The sequence below is a fragment of the Podarcis pityusensis genome (genome assembly GCF_964106645.2).
Source record: "Podarcis pityusensis genome assembly, chromosome: 16".
Taxonomy (NCBI): Eukaryota; Metazoa; Chordata; class Lepidosauria; order Squamata; family Lacertidae; genus Podarcis; species Podarcis pityusensis.
The window spans coordinates 11548241-11565273 of record NC_138041.1 but is presented as its reverse complement, the minus strand read 5'-3'; the positions used below and the strand labels follow the sequence as shown (position 1 = coordinate 11565273).

The following is a 17033-nucleotide window of genomic DNA, read 5'->3' as shown; positions in this document are numbered from 1 at the left end:
ATGGTGAACAGAAGAGAAGTAGCTCAGTGACAGAGAATCTGCCTTGAATGCAGAAGGTTCCAGGTTCAATCTCTGGCATCTCCAGGCATGGCTAGGAGAGACCCTGCTGAAAGCCAGGATATGCAATACTGAGCTAGATGGTCCAAAATGGTCTGGATGAGAGGGCAGCTTCCTAGGCACCAGGAATTATGGGAGCTGGGAGTCTAATAGCATCTGAAAGTGCACCATGTTTCCTTCCCTGCTATAAGAAACTGGTCCAAATGGCCAGAGTTTCCTGGCCACCACCCTCAAAAAGGGGAGGAAATCCAAACACAGCTCAATGCAGTGGTACCTCGGGTTACATACGCTTCAGGTTACAGACTCCGCTAACCCAGAAATAGTGCTTCAGGTTAAGAACTTTGCTTCAGGATGAGAACAGAAATTGTGCAGCAGCGGCGCAGCAGGCCCCATTAGCTAAAGTGGTACTTCAGGTTAAGAACAGTTTCAGGTTAAGAACAGACCTCCAGAACGAATTAAGTACTTAACCCGAGGTACCACTGTATTCCTTTTTTTAAGTGTTTTATATGTGCTACTATTATGAGGCTTGCCTCTTTTTCTTTGCTTTCATGGTCTCCTGATTCGAATGCACTATGCATCCATGCAGCAAAACAGAGGCGTCTGACATTGTCATGCGTAATCTATGGCAGCTATCAAAAGAAGAAAAAACCAAAATGCTTCTTTTTAATGGTTTTTTTATTGTCCATCTTTTATCAAAACACCCAGTCAGTGAAAGCTTTATACCTGCAGATGAAATCACAATCAAGAAAGCATGGGAGGAGAGGAAGTGTGTGTGTGTGTTAAAGAAGGGATTTTGACCATTTTTTAAAAAAGAAAAGAAAAAAGACTTGCTCTGGGCCTTTTGCCTGCAAATGCACGAGGGAGAACCAGCCAGGACCAGGAATGTTAATCCACGTACACACACAAGACGGCCAAGGCCAAACGCAAGCCAGGCAGCCTAGCCTGAGAGGGGGCAGGAGCAGTGATAGCTGGAAGCAGGAGCGGGAGAGATGGAAGGCATAGCGAGAAGAGTAAAAAAAGAAAAAAATCCTGCCTGTCCTACTCCACCCCAAGGAGGATGGGCCCCTCTCCTCACTTTCTGGCAGGAAAGGGGCCTGATTTCTTAGCAGCTTCTTTCCCCGCCCACCTGCCACTCTTGTTTTTTCCTTTCCAGATCTCTGCGCAGGACACCCCCCCCCCCCGCTCCACATTCACTTTGGCTTGCTCTCATAACCCAGGACCTGGTTTTCTAAGCAAACCGCACCATGCCTCCCCTTTCCCTTCACATGATCTGCCTCATCTACCCTCCCCCAAGAAATTATATAAATAGAAGTGCCAGTGATTCACTGACACCAAGATAACCCCCATCCCCACTCCGGGAAGAAATAGAAATCCCTTCTCACTCACAGTACTAAGGATTTTTTTTTTGGAGGGGGGAGAAATAAAGTATTGGGACTGGTGGGTAAAAGAGAGCGTGGGGAGAGAATGGCCACGATCTAGTTCAGGTGTGGGGAATCTGATGCTGCTGAACTACAACTTCCATCAACCATAGCATGACCAATGACCAGGGATGATGGTTCAGCTGTAGTTCAGCAATGTCTCAAGGGCCAAAGGTTCCCCACAAGTGAGCTAGCTGTACATGTTGCCCTGTTGTTTATGGTGAGTGGTGACATGGGGCAGGGAACAACGAAAGAGGGAGTTCTCCATACATTCACCTGTTGGCAAGGAAAAGGTTAAAAGGCAACCCCTGCCAAGGTCACTCGTTTTGTGGTCAGTCACTGGAGCCAGGCATTGGTTGGGCAGGAGAGAGATGAAGAGGGAAGTGGAGATGGAGATGGAGAGGAAACGGAGGAGACCAAATCAATTATCCCTCCCCTCTGGAAAGGCCCAGCCCCTCAAAATGGTTGGTCCCAATATTGCAACTCCAGGGAGTGGGGTGGCGTGGGAAGGGAAGGGATCTTTCTTAGCCACCACCCCCGGCAGAGGGGAAACGAGAGTCTCAACCAACTCCAACCCAGAGATTCTTCATTCTACAGCAAATATTGCTAAAGTTAATCTATGGAACCACACGCAGGGGGAAAGAAAGAGTCCAAGCCAGGATCGGAGGGGAAGGGGTCGAAGCGATCGTCGCCACCGCCCCCTCCCAAGACATGCCTGAGTGGTACAGGATGTTGGACTTGAGCCCCTGCAGGGTGGGGAGCACCTAGCCTTCCCTTCCCACATGACCGCGAAAGGGGAGGCACCACAGAACTCCCCAACACTGCTTGAGTGTTTCCTTAGCCCTCTTGTCCAGCTGAACCCCTCTGCCCACCCACCCTCCCGCCCAGCCTCGTGGCATTATCGCAGGGAAATGCTCCAGTCTGCCCCAATGTTGACTGCAGGTTTCCGGATGGTTAAGACAGACGTTTCAGCCTCGTGTGTGAAATCCAGGCGAGATTCTGCAACATCTTTTAGGATGGGGGGGGGGGGAGAGAGAGAGAGATGAGGTGAGCACAGCTGAGAAAAAGAAGTACCGTCCTTTCCCAATAGAGAACAGTTTAAAGTCAGATTTAGCTCAAGGGTGGGGAACTTGTGACCCTCCAGGTGTTGCTGAACTACAGCTCCCATCAGCCTGAGCCAACAGGGCCAATGATCAAGGATTCTGGGAGTTGTAGTCCAGCAACATCTGGAGGGCCAAAGATCCCCCATTGCTGTAAATCTTAGCTGAAAGTGCTCCGTAGATTAGATTAAAATTAATACACCGCTTTTCCCATTCCCAAAATTCTCACAGTGCACACAGACAAAACACAGCAGTTCAGTTCATAGGAAACTGTTGCTCAAGTTTTATGGATAGCAGGGGGAAGCATTTTTTTTTAAAATTTTTTTTTTTTGCTGTTGGGGGGTATTCACTGCCTGCCACAACAACTTCACCCAGCAGATGTTGGCCCCCTCCTTTTCCTCCAAAGAAAACCCCACTATGACCCAGCTCAAATGACCATACTTCAGCTTACTGAAATGAGGCACAATTTGTCTATCCTGCCCAGGTGCCTAAGGCAGAGGGGAGTCTTCCCTCATCACCTGGATTCCTACTTCCTTCTATAAATGGAGGGACCCAGGACCGAGCCTGGGCCTTCTCCATGTTAAACGTGTTCTTCCACTCAGCTACCGTCCTCAAAAAAAAAACATGGAAATGCCAGTGGATGGAGCCCAGGACCTTTCCAATCACTCACCTTTCTGTTTGAGGAACACTGCCGCTGGCTTCCCGGCTCCCAGGATCACCACCCGTTCAATCCAGGCCGGAGTTTCAAAGCTGCCCTTCGGGTCTGCGGAGCTGGAGGACAGGAGAAAACAAAGGCAGGGAAAGCGGGGTTAGAGGGCGGGGAAGTGATACTGTAGTCTCAAACTCTACTTAAAAGGCAACAACGATGGCACCTAAATCCCACCCCCAAAACATAACATTTTCACCCAACTTACAATAAAGCAAGGCAGGTTACAATAAAGTAATACAAGATTTACACAGCCGACTAACAAAATGACGACATTAAAATGCTGAAACAACCGCAGCAAATAAAACATTATCAAAAACAGCATCAGCAAATAACAGTCCCAGAAGCATCAATTAAATAAATAATTCTGAAACTACATTAAAATAGGCAATTCTGGTCTTTGTATTACAGAGGTGGTCAGACCCATGACGTCTGGGCTGTACTGTTCCAAACTTTAAGTGGGGGTGTTGATGGTTGAATGGCCACCAGTTACAGAAAAAAAATTCCTTGCCTGTAGAAACCTAGCATGTCAAGGCTGGGTAGGACTGCTCTTCCCTGACACGTTAACTTTCCATGAGTGGGGAGAGGAGCCTTTAATCCTGAAACTGCCCCACCTGCAATCTGAAGTGCAATCACAGGCCGACCACCTCAGTCAGAAGTAGCAGCACCAACCAGGCAGGATAGATGGTCTGGGGTGGGGATTTTGTGGGAAAGAGGAGGGAGGCCCAGTACCTTGCCGTCAATGTGTTGCCGGAGAAACTGAAGCGGCGATGGAGGTACTGCCCCTTTGTCTCGAAGCTGAATGTGTGCCCGTCGTCAACGAAAAGCTCTCCTTGTGCTGTGCCCTGTAAAGAGGAGTGGGGGGGGGTGTTGACACAGAAAGCGAGGAGGTCCTGCTAGTTAAATCCTGCACCAGGTGGGTTCTGGGAGAGAGTGGCGCTACCATGGTCAAGACACACTATGTGCAGCCTCTTCCTCTTCATTGCTGCTACCACTCTCCCAGATTTTTCATTCTCTCCCCATCAGGGCAGTGGTGTGGAATGGATTTAGGAGATGGGTAAACCTCTGCAGTCTGAGTAGCCCCGTTCCCTTTCGAGCACCACATACCAGTGGTGGGTGGAGCCAGAGGCAAAGATGGTAAAGCATAGCACTTTAGACTAGTTCCCTACACACACTGCTCCCTTCCTCCTTCCAGGAAAATGAGAGTTCAAGGATGCATCCCAGCTAGGCAGAAATTCACAAGGAGGAGATGAAGCGAGGACCTGCTAGCTAGGGATGATGGGAGTTGTAGTCCAAAAACAACTGCAGACCCAAGTTTGGGAAAGCCTGTTGTAGAGCATCTCTCCCACAGCCCTGTCCCTCTTTGCTCCTTCCCACCTCACCTGGGGGCCCAGGGCCACGTAGAGGGTGTAAGGGTCATTGTACATGCAGTCCGAAGATCGCCGGACCCGCTCCTTCCGAGCCACGATGCTGCCACCACGCTGGTACACAGGAATCTGCAGAGAAGCGTTGCGGATCAGGGGGTTAAGTTGTAGAGTTTGCTACTGTATTGACACTATTCTGCATTGTTCATGATATATTCTATACTATTCTGTGTAAACAAGTACAGTATTGTGTATTAGGAATTATTATGTACTGTACTACTGACTGCTATCCACCTGGTTTAATTTTTTGCAGCATAGTGATATTATGCTATGTATGTTACTATATTGTAAACCACTGTGTGGTCTTTTGAAAGAAGGTGGTATAGAAATGTCTTTATTGTCTTTTCGGTGCTTTTTTTACAACACTTCAAACCTGGAAGTGAGTCTTTCGGTTTGCGAATGTTCTTGGAACCCAAATGTCCGACGGGGCTTCTGCGGCTTCCTGCTGGAAGCTCCTGTAGCCAATCAGAAGCCGTGCTTTGGTTTCTGAACGTTTTGGAAGTCGAACGGACTTCCGGAACGGATTCCCTTCAACTTCCAAGGTACGACTGTATATAAAACTGGTGTTGCTGTTGTTTTTTAAAAAATATTGGTGTTACTGAGTTGCAAGCCAATGCTAGTCCTACTCAGAGGAAACTCACTGAGGTCCATTAATTTTAGTGAGTCTACGCTGAGTACAACACAGCTTGTGGCAACCTACTATTGTTAATGGCTTCGAGAGGTTTCGTAGAAAGTGATTCATGAACGGAATTCAAATATACAATCCTAAGTGGTGGGTTCAAGGGGGGGGCATGAGAGACAAAAGCCTCCAGTGGCCAGGTAAGCAAGGCTTCTGTGCCGTCTTGGTTCTCTTTCTCCCTCCAGGAACCCCCCCACCCCCCCATCAACCCTCTCCCCCCTTTTGACTTACGCTGCTCATGGTGACTGCTAAATAATGGGTTTGGGGCGCATGAAGTTTCTGGTGAGTGTGGACATCATACCAAACCTGCATAGTGGAAAAAGGCACGTTAGAGACATAGCTGTCAACTTACAGATTTGAAAATAAGGGACCAGCAGCCTCGAAAATAAGGGATCAGCAGCCAAAATAAGGGATTTTCCAGGCACAGGTATGTTCAACCTCTGAGCCCCTCCGAGCCAAAGGCAGAAAGCCCAGCCAGCAGCCAAATGAAGCCTCAAGCAGTGGTTCCCACAGCGCAGCAACCCGGCAAAGGGGATGCAGCAAGGAAAACCATCGTTACCTCTCCGCTGGGAACGCTGAGCAAAGGCGAGTTCCCAGGCAACGCTGCCAATTTGATCGGCACAAGGCATGCAAGCTCCACCCCCCAGTCGTTCTTAGACTCCTTATTGGGTGAGCAACGCAGCCAAGAACACAGTTGGAGCCTCCCTCCTCCCTGGCCGGCAGGGAGGGAGGGAGAGGAGCTGCTTCCTTTGAAACCCGGGAAATTTAAGGGACATCATCAATAAGGGACAGCAGCGGGACACGGCGCTGGGATAAGGGAGTTTCCCGCCAAATAAGGACAGTTGACAGAGGACTATGGACATCCACAGGACTTGTCACTCCAAACTCCAAACAGAATCCTGGGAGTGCTGGGGAGCGTCAGGGTTAATTTAAAACAGGGCTGGCCGATCTTGTTCTTTCTTCTGTTGGGGGCTGCAGCCCCTCATAGTCAATATGTGGGGCCCCATGCCAGAAGTAGATAGGTCTAGAGCCTAAAGTGGGCAAGACCACCCCTTCTGCCTATGTCTGTCTCTCTGCCATCCCCTTTACTTTCTCTCTCCCTTTGCCACCCCTTCTCTGTCTCCTCTTTCTCCCTCTGGGTATCGCAGCCTTCATTTCCTTAGCACTGGACACAGGTAACGCCAAGGAACTGCCAGAGTTGCTCACTCTCTATGCTATACACTCTGACAAAGGAGTGCCGACTCTCCTTCTCCCACCCCATCACGCCTCATTTCCGCTCTGCCAGCCTCACTTACCTCTCCTTTGCCAGGCAAGTAGACCTGCACGCCTCGGGCCCCCTGTGCTGTGACTGGGTGAACCAGCAAGGCATCGCCTGCAAAGGGAAGAAAACAGATTAAGTGCATGAGATCTAGAAACTTGCATTAACTGCTCCTCTTGTAATCTGCCTCTGAATTAGGAACATTAGAGGAGACCTGTTGGATCAGATCAAAGGACCATCTAGTCCATTATTCTGTTCCCACAGTGGCCCACCAGATGCCAAAGAGAAGCCCACAAGCAGGACCTGAGCAAAACAGCAACTGGTATTCTGCTTATGATACTACAGGCAAAATACAGCCACTGACAGCTTTATCCTCCAATATTTTGTCTAATCCCCTTTTTGAGCTGCTGGCCTTTACTATATTATTTTTTAATATATATTAACACAATTCTAACAATTGTGAAAACTTGGAAAAAGTCAATGCTTATAATCTCAAGAATAGGTAAGATGGCTGATGGCAGCAGCTAGGATATAGAAAACTTTGCAGAGCCTGCAAATATCCCCATGGTACAAAAACGTATAGAACCTGGTGATCACAGAAAAGATAACTCAAGGAAGTGTGCCCCTAACTTCTCAGTTGAAATGCTCAAGAACCAAAATGGCTGTTGGACGTTAAAATGTAAAGATTCTTGCCAGAGAACAGGAAGTGAAGCAAAATCAACCCTGGGATTCACCACACTCACCAAGCAGATACTGGTCATCAATGGCATATGTTGTAGCGTCCTGGGGATATTCCACCCAAAGAGGTCTGTGGAGGGGGAAAACAGAGTTGTGATAGCAGTAGAGACACAGCAGTAGGGAAAGCACCATCTGCCATAGCAGTTGATTTCACACACCAAGCCAGGCTTGAGGAAACGTAACTACTGGTTTGGTGCAATGTGTGAACGGATAAACCCTGGTTTGCAGCTGGCTAGAAATCTGAAAAAGAATCTAGGGCTTCAGGCATCACTCAGTTTAAATTTCATGCCGTTTATGAGGTTTGCTTTCAGCTTTCCATTGCTCAAAGCTCTCATTCCTTTCAGGCAGAGGTCTCTGGAGGTGGAGCAGCTGTTCCACAGCTAGTAACCTGGAGCAGGGCTTTCAGGGTTGCTGCCCCTGCTTTGTGTAACAGCACCTCTGCTGAGACTGGACCACCTACCTGTATAGCCAGTCTACGTGCAGGTAGCTGAAGTCACCCTTTCCTAAAATGGAGAGACCCCCTCACACCATTTCGCTCACCTCATGACAGGCTGGCCAGTACGGTAGCTGTGGTAGAAGAGGGTGTACCAAAAGGGCAGGAGGGCATAGCGCTGGCGAACAGCGTCCCGGATCAGGGCCTTGTTCTCTTCGCCAAAGAGCCAGGGCTCCCGGCGGGTGGTGTCCATGTGGGCATGCGCTCGGAAGAAGGGCTGGTAGGCTCCCGCTTGGTACCAGCGCACCAGCAGCTCCGGCTCGGGGTTTTTGAAGAAGCCACCCACGTCGGCTGGAGGAGGGAAGGCAGGAGAAAGATCGAGACTTTTAGTATCCTTTAAGAATCCAAGAGCAGCTCAGTTCAGCTGGAACCAAGGGTCAAAGTAGTCCAGCACTCTGCTTCTAACAAGCCAACAAGAGCCAGGATGGTTAAGGCAGAGATGGGGAACTTGGAAGCCTATCACAAGTTGGACACATCTGACCAAAGCAAAAACTCAAGCAGGATGCAAAGCAAAGTAAGGGGTGTGGCCTGGGGAGAGTCATGAGGGCTGAATTCAGCCGAGGCTCCCCACCCCTGGTCTTAAGAATCTCAAGAAATGGTTGTGTCCACAAGTAACATTAAAGCACATGGATGAGCCTCCCGTGACAGCGAACCAAATGTTGGCCTCATGTGACCCCCCCCCCTCTGTGCAGCTGGAAAGATGACTTCAGCTGAATTCAGTTTCACTTCTAATGAAGCTCAGCTCAGTAGCTTGTACAATTTTCAGGTCGCGGTTTCCAGCAAACCATTTGGCTTGTTCAGCTACTAACCATTGTTTTCTGTAAAGCATGACTCCCGGTTTGTATGCAATACCAAGCTGAGATTCTAACTCGGTGTATGTCCTCTTCCTCACCGTCTAAGGGCGTGAAGGAGTCTGATGCTTCCCGCAGACTTATGGAGGCTCAACCATGAAGAATTAAACCACAGTTTAGTGTTGTATGGTAAGTAGGTCAAATGTGTAGCATTCAGAAGTGCCATATTAACAATTACTATTATTATTAAGCCACAGGTTCAACACAGGTTATCTGAACCCCGTAGGGTTTACCTCCGCAGAAAGAGATGCCCACAAGAGCCAGGCTTAGACACATGGGGATGGAGATCTTTAAGTGGTCCCACTCTGCTGCGTTGTCACCTGTCCACACAGCCCCTGCAGAGGGTGACAACAAGAAGGTGCAATAGCGAACAACCTGTGCACAAATCATCTCTTAACCTGCCACTTTCCTGTGGCCTCACCTAGGCTCTGAAACTCCCTCCCCAGGAAGGCCGGCTTTGTTGAGTCCTTGATGACAGCTTTTAGAGCACAAGAGGCTAACCTGTGACCTTAACCTGCTGGACTCGCATCACCCCTCACCGCAGGCCATACTGGCAGGGGCTGATGGGAGTTGGGGTCCAACGACATTTGGAAGGTCAAAGGTGTCCTCAGCCCTGCCTTGGAAGCCTGCCTACAGTCTGGATACCTGCCCCCTCCACACACACCCCAGGCTCCTTAAGGAGCTTTCAGCTTAATAGTCTTTACTGAATTGGTATAACCTCTGCGGCAGAGTTTACATGGCAGACTGGTTCTTTTTTATTTTAATGTTGTGCCATGTTCTTTAAACTACCTTGACAGCTGGGACGCGGGTGGCGCTGTGGGTTAAACCACAGAGCCTAGGACTTGCCGATCAGAAGGTCGGCGGTTCGAATCCCCGCGACGGGGTGAGCTCCCGTTGCTTGGTCCCTGCTCCTGCCAACCTAGCAGTTCGAAAGCACGTCAAAATGCAAGTAGATAAATAGGTACCGCTGCAATGCGAAGGTAAACGGTGTTTCCATGTGCTGTTCTGGTTCGCCAGAAGCGGCTTAGTCATGCTGGCCACATGACCTGGAAGCTGTACGCCGGCTCCCTCGGCCAATAAAGCGAGATGAGCGCCGCAACCCCAGAGTCGGCCAAGACTGGACCTAATGGTCAGGGGTCCCTTTACCTTTACCTGTGGCAGAGTTTACATGGCAAAGTGGTTCTTTTTTATTTTAATGTTGTGCCATGTTCTTTAAACTACCTTGACAGCTGGGTTGTGAGTTCGAGCAAAATATTCCTGCATTGGAGGGGGTTGGACCAGATGACCCTCAAGGTCCCTTCCAACTCTACAGTTCTCTGATTCTCTGTCTTATTTATTTGTCAAATATATCCCGCCTTTCTTCCTACAGGTCTGCTGCACAGTAAGCCATATTGTACAGGGCCAGTCCACCAGTCCAGGTAGCTCGGGACAGTCTCCAATGGCTGGAAGCAGCTCTCCAGGGTTTCAGGCGGGGAGTCTTTCCCAGCCCAACCTGGAGATGCCACGGGGAATCGAACCTGGGACCTTCTGCATGCAAATCAGGTGCCCTGTCACTGAGCAAATGGCTCTTCCCTCCTCCCATCTCATGCACCACTAACCGTAGCGTTGTGAGCCCGCAAAGAAGCCGCGAGTCAACACAAACGGACGCTCCAAGCCTCCCGACCGTTTCACCTGCCCCTCCGCTGTTGCCATTTGCTGCCGGCAGTGGGGGAAAAAAAGAAGTGGTTATGGGGACACTTCAAACCGTGATCAAACTTAACACCCAAACCCAAGCCCAGAAACCTTGCAGCCCTCATCAAACAGAATATGGCACATGTATATATATTATGATTCTGACGGAACGCAGGACCAAGCGCAGAATGTGGTTCTAGGCACAGAATTCTGCTTCGTGGATTTTCAAAATAAAATAAAATAAAGCAAGCTTCTAGCCCTCATGCCTATACATGCTTGGATTCCTGCGCGGGGCTGTTGAAATCTGAGAAGCTTGGCTCACCGCCTTGCCCCTCCTCATGACTAACAAAAGTGTGCAGAACTGTAATCAATCGTTTTTATGTAGAAAACAATCAGATATCTGTGTGGGGATGCAACAACCTAATTGGTTATAATTTATCCAACTCTTAAATTTAACACAAATTTTAGAAGTTATGATTTGTCTGTCTCCCATCCAGAGTACTGATCAGATTCATGCCTGCTTAGTTTCCTCAAATGTGCTCTAGCAGTTAGAACTTAGACCAGAGACACCTAAGATTGACTCTCCCACTCAGCCACAAAGCTTACTAGGTGACCTCATTCATTCATTCATTCATTCACTATCCCACCTATCCTCCTAGGAGCTCAAGGTGGCATCCATGGTTCTCCTCCCCATTTTGTCTTCACAACACCCTCTGAGGTAGGTCAGGTTGAGAGACAGTGTCTGGCCCAAGGTTGCCCAAGAGCTTCAAAGTTGAGTTGGGATTAGGGGGTCTCCCAGGTCCAGGTCTGACACTCTAATCACTACGCCACACTGATCCAGGGATGAGAAGCCTGTGCCACCCCCTACCCACCCTAATAATAAGGATATTTATTTATTTATTTATACATGCAGTGGTGCCTCGCAAGACGAAATTAATTCGTTCTGCGAGTTTTTTCGTCTTGCGAATTTTTCGTCTTGCGAAGCACGGTTTCCCATAGGGTATTAACGGTTTTAAGAAAAAGGAAACAAACTTGCAAGACGTTTTCGTTTTTCGTCTTGCGAAGCAAGCCCATAGGGAAATTCGTCTTGCGAAGCAACTCAAAAAACGAAAAACTCTTTCGTCTTGCGAGGCATTCGTCTTGCGAGGTACCACTGTACATACATACATACATACATACTCCGCCCATCTGGCTGGGTTTCCCAGCTGGGTTTCTGGGTGGCTTTCAGCAGAATATTAAAATACAATGATTCATCAAATGTTAAAAGCTTCCCTAAACAGGGCTGCCTTCAGATGTCTTCTAAAAGTCAGATAGATCTTTATTCGCATCTGATGGGAGGGCATTCTACAGGGCGGGCGCCACTACCGAGAAGGCTCTCTGCCTGGTAGACTTCAATTCCCATCAACCCTGACCACTGGCCATGGGAATAAGAAATACGTCCGCAAGCCTCCAGCGATCTTTCCTGCAGATCCTGATCTACCTCCCAGCCCACTTGAGTTCCTTGGAAGACCAGACGAGAGAGATGTTCCAAACCAACCTGGTTCCCTCCAGATGCTTTGGACTACAATTCCCATCAACCCCAGCCACCCTGGAGGGGAGCAAGCTAGCAAAAGCTGTTTCATTTGCAAATAGACCGGTCATGTCGTGGACTTCAGCTTTTCTTGGCCCAGAAAGGGGGAGTGGGAAAGGAAGGCAGTGCTCACCACGTAGAATGCATACAGGTTGTGAATGTCACGGTGCTCCCAGCCCCCTTGGTGCACGGCGTCCTTGTGCATCGTCACTTCGGGGCCGTTGAAGACGGAGGGCTCGTTCATGTCGTTCCAGGTGTAGAGGTTTTCCATGGAGCCCTGAAGCCGAAGGAGAGGGAAAGCCAATTGGCGGGGAGGGTCCAGGAAGGGCTATCTGCACCAAAACTGAAGCCTGAGCCTGCTTAATACAGTGGTGCCTCGCAAGACGAAATTAATTCGTTCTGCAAGTTTTGTCGTCTTGCGATTTTTTTCGTCTTGTGAAGCACGGTGTCAGGAAAGTTTTGGAAAAGCTTCAAAAATCACCAAAGTCTTTAAAAACCTCAAAAAAGGCTACCACACCACGTTCTATGAGTTGCTCCTCGAAGTCAAGTCGCAACTGTATTAATAGTGTTAAGAAAAAGGAAACAAACTTGCAAGACGTTTCCGTCTTGCGAAGCAAGCCCATAGGGAAAATCGTCTTGCGAAGCAGCTCAAAAAACGAAAAACCCTTTCGTCTAGCGAGTTTTTTGTCTTGCGAGGCATTCGCCTTGCGGGGCACCACTGTAATAATAATAATAATAATAATAATAATATTTATTTATACCCCGCCCTCCCCAGCCAAGACCAGGCTCAGGGCGGCTAACAAGCAATAATAAAAACAAACTGAATGAATACAACTTAAAAACAAAATTAAAATACAACATTAAAATACTGAAACCTCATCGCAGGAGGAGAAAGGAAAAGAAAAAAGAAAGAGGGGGAGGGAATCAAATTGGCTCCAAGCCAAAGGCCAGGCGGAACAACTCCGTCTTACAGGCCCTGCGGAAAGAAATCAGATCCTGCAGGGCCCTGGTCTCATGAGGCAGAGCGTTCCACCAGGCCGGAGCCAGAGTTGAAAAGGCCCTGGCTAAAGAGGTGAACCACCTGCCTACCTCATAGTGGTCGTAGCCAAACATGCTGGACCACCAGGCACGCATCTCTGGGTTGGTGAAATCCGGGTAGCCTGCTGAGCCTGGGCAAAAGGAGGCAAAGAGTTAGGCCAGACCCTTCCATTTTGGTTTAACAAATATTCAACACATGATAGTTCTTTTTTTTTTTAAGCAGAATAAAATGATGTGTTTTTAGTTTATTGCTGGTTTTTAAAAATGTTTTGTTTTTACTACGAATCTTGCTGCTTTATTCTTTTCTGTAAACCACTTTCATTGAGGTTTTCTATAGTCAAGCAGTATATAAAATTAATGATAAACAGTATGTATTGTGCACGATAAACAAATAATATAGCGCAATATATTAAGAAACACAAATCAGTAAAATTGTTGTTATAGAACCGTTGGTAGATGTATGCATATTTCTGAGTGGTTTGCTTTCTCCTAAGATTTACTTAACAGCTTAAATATTATATAGTATAAATATATATATTAAAATTGCCACTGAATAGTCAGTTACAGTGGCACCTTGGTTCTCGAACTTAATCCATTCTGGGAGTCGGTTCGACTCCCGAAACCATTCGAAAACCGAGGCGCGGCTTCTGATTGGCTGCAGGAGCTTCCTGCACTAAAGTGGAAGCCGCGTTGGATGTTCGGCTTCCGAAAAACGTTCGCAAACCGGAACACTTACTTCTTGGTTTGTGGCGTTCGGGAGCCGATTTGTTCAGGAGCCAAGCCGTTCGAGTACCAAGGTACCACTGTATTTACAAAATTAAATATTGGCCATAATCCACCCACATTTCGGTGTGTGTGTGTGTAAGTTATATTAAAAAATGCATACAATCTATTCCAGGGGTAGTCAATGTGGTGCCTGCCCTGTAGAAGGTTTTGGATCCAGCTCCCATCAGCCCCAGCCAGTGTGGCAAACTGTGAGGGATGATGGGAGTTGTAGTTCATCAATATCAGGAGGGCCACTTGTGATGTATTCCTTCTTCTGAGATTGCTAGTTTTAGGTTTCTTTAAATATTGTGTTACTAGACTCCAACCATTTATAGCTTCTCTAAATCTTTCTTTGTCTCTAAGAATAGCTGTTCATTTTACAATATTTAGTTGTTCCCTCAGCTTCCTTAAGTAAACCTACTTTATTTGATTTCCTATCCTCTTTGCAGCTTTTCCCATGGGAAATTCTGATGGCTGCTATAATGTATAATGAAAGCTGAGAATCCTCTGCCCTTTCATGGCACTCAAGGGTTTGCCACTCAAGAGGGCCGACCCACATGACTGCCAGTCGGTGCTGGCCCCAAACGCCAGGAGCACAGCAAAACAAGTCTCCTGCCTCATCAACCGAATTCACTTTCCTCACCTGGCCAACACCAGCCCTCGTAGTCACTGCCGTCCTTCGTCTTGACATAAAAGTCCCGGGAGCGAATCTCGTTGTGGATCCGATAAGCACTGTCCACTTTGATGTGTGGGTCCACAATGCTCACCATCTGAGTTGAGAAAAACCAGAGTGGTCAGGGATGAAAGTAGTTGGGCTGAGCACCGCCCCCTGCCTTGAGAAAGACCAAATTTGAATTGTTTGTCTTCCTCTGCGTCGTTTATTCTGGGTTTGCAAGTGACAGGGGAGACTGCTATGCAGGGCACTGAAGCTGGATGGGTCTCAAACCCTCGGTTGAGCTAGGGACTTCCCCTGCAGGTAAAGACAGGCTCCGGAGGATTGAGCAGGTGATACCAATAGTGGGTCCGATGGTCAATAAGGTGGTTTCTGCATGTGCTGCAGAGGGAAGTGAGGGGCAGGTGGGGCTTGTCCACCTGGGAAGGTAGCCCATCTAGGAGAAGGAAAACTCTGATCCTTATTCTCCGCTGCCTTGCAGGATATCTTTGGGAGAAGAAACGGCTAAGGAGTAAACCCTACGCAAATCCGGAGTGGAGTCCCTAAAATGGTGGGATGACATCTTGTATGCCTCCCTCCAACAACTCCTGCAGCCAAGTGTATTGCTTTGCTTTCCTTTGGACCACACCAGAGAAGCCAAGAGCAGAGTCTGTCTTCTGGGCAGCCCAGGACCTCCATACACCCTGTCCGGGCTTGTGCCCCAGGGAGGTCAGTTCTAAGTTGCTAACACAGCAGTTTGAATTCACCCCTGGAGGCACACTCTATTGTCTCTCTGGACAGATGGATGCCAACAACAAGGCAGAGGTGGGGAATCATTTTCAGCACTGGGACTGCACTCCCTTCTAGGTAACCCTCTGAGGGCCACATGCCAGTGGAGGGCCAGATCAGATGCAAAAATGGGCAGAGCAACGAATGTTAATTTTACGTTCATACAGTACTCAAGCACCCCTCCCTATCCCCCATCCAGGGAAGGAAGAAGATGATCAGAGCTGCAGGCCACATACAAGCCAGACGAAAATATCTGCAGTGCAAAGCAGGGTCACTGAGGAGTGTGGCCTGGGGAGTGGGTCCCAGGGGCCAGATAGAGGTCCACATTGTTGCCTGAGGTTCCCCACCCAGGCTCTAGGCCCATGGTTACATGTCATTAATGTCTGGCACACGTCAGGTGATCGTGGGGTGTGTGGAAGCTCCAAGGTCCCTGCAGGGAAACTTAAGAGCTAGGGTAAGGTAAAGGGACCCCTGACCATTAGGTCCAGGTGGCCGACTCTGGGGTTGCGGCGCTCATCCCGCTTTATTGGTCGAGGGAGCCGGCGTACAGCTTCCAGGTCATGTGGCCAGCATGACTAAGCCGCTTCTGGCGAACCAGAGCAGAGAACGGAAACGCTGTTTACCTTCCCACTGGAGTGGTACCTATTTATCTACTTGCACTTTGACATGCTTTCGAACTGCTAGGTGGGCAGGAGCAGGGACCGAGCAACGGGAAGCTCACCCCGTCGCGGGGATTTGAACTGCCGACCTTCTGATCGGCAAGTCCTAGGCTCTGTGGTTAAACCCACAGCACCACCTGTGTCCCAGAGCTAGGGACGTCTCCTCAAACCTCACCTTGCGCCTCTTGGCTGCCAGGCCCTGAAGCATTTCCCGGGGGCGGGGGAACTTGTTGGGATCCCAGGTGAAATACCGCTTGCCGTCAGCGTGCTCAATGTCCAGCCAGATGACGTCGTACGGAATGTCGTGCTCGTCAAAGCCGTTGTCCACTGTGCTCACGTCCTCCTCGTCGTTGTAGTTCCAGCGGCTCTGGTGATAGGCCAGGGCGAAGAGCGGAGGAAGGGCCTGGGTTCCTGAGAGAAAGGAAGGTCAGCCGAGGACGCCTGCCCATCTTCATGCCCACAGAGGGTGGGCCAGAGAAATACTGCCTTAAAGCAAGTCAGACTGCTGGGCCCACGTTGTCCTGGAGCCTCTAACTAAGTCTAACTCAAAGCAAACCCCTTGAAAGCAGTGGACTCAGGGACAGAAAACTAGTCTTGACTGCAGCCAGAACAATCGTTACATTTGGAAAAAATATGAAAGCCCCTACTTTGGAGGAACAGAACAGTAAAGTTTGGGATATTGCATCTATGGTTGAATTGCATCGGGAATTTTTTAATGTTTGGCATTTTATTAAGTTTTTCTATGTGCTGGAAGCTGCCCAGATTGGCTGGGGAAAACCCAGCTGGATGGGCAAGGTGTAAGTAATAAAATTATTGTTATTATAAAATTAATAAATATAGTAAGGGTCACAGAGGAGAGACAGACATGCTTTTTGTGGGGGAAATGGAGCCTTGTTAAGAGAATGCTAGTCTACATATACTGTTAGGAACTTTATGAAAATAGTCATTTGATTGTAGCAGAAGCTTAATGATATTTACATACTTGTATATCTGTTTGGGGGTCTTCTGTTTATTGGTTAAACTCAAAATTTATTTGCTTAAAGTAGTATTTTTTTTTAAAGGACTACATCATGGCCATTGACTTCAGTCTACCCTTAGGACTAGTACGGTAAGAAAAGAAGGAAAAAGATAATCTCTGCCATTGTTTAAAGCCAGTTTCCTCCAG

The 17033-nt window shown here is 48.4% G+C and overlaps 1 protein-coding gene across 2 annotated transcripts in view; it reads right to left on the bottom strand.

The window, feature by feature from the left end:
• Window positions 1–714: 714 nt before the first annotated feature.
• Window positions 715–17033, bottom strand: part of GANAB (glucosidase II alpha subunit) — a 33414-nt gene continuing 17095 nt past the window's right edge. For both annotated transcript variants that reach the window (XM_080984557.1, XM_080984558.1), the window contains 14 exons: window positions 16044–16279; window positions 14412–14538; window positions 13055–13134; window positions 12099–12242; window positions 10323–10419; window positions 8958–9059; window positions 7921–8164; window positions 7386–7450; window positions 6680–6756; window positions 5616–5690; window positions 4664–4777; window positions 4014–4126; window positions 3246–3346; window positions 715–2483 (listed from right to left, as the gene is read on the bottom strand). In XM_080984557.1, coding sequence (XP_080840683.1) covers window positions 2374–2483; window positions 3246–3346; window positions 4014–4126; window positions 4664–4777; window positions 5616–5690; window positions 6680–6756; window positions 7386–7450; window positions 7921–8164; window positions 8958–9059; window positions 10323–10419; window positions 12099–12242; window positions 13055–13134; window positions 14412–14538; window positions 16044–16279 — 1685 coding nt within the window. In that variant the 3' untranslated portion in view covers window positions 715–2373. The remainder of the gene's footprint in view (window positions 2484–3245; window positions 3347–4013; window positions 4127–4663; window positions 4778–5615; window positions 5691–6679; window positions 6757–7385; window positions 7451–7920; window positions 8165–8957; window positions 9060–10322; window positions 10420–12098; window positions 12243–13054; window positions 13135–14411; window positions 14539–16043; window positions 16280–17033) is intronic.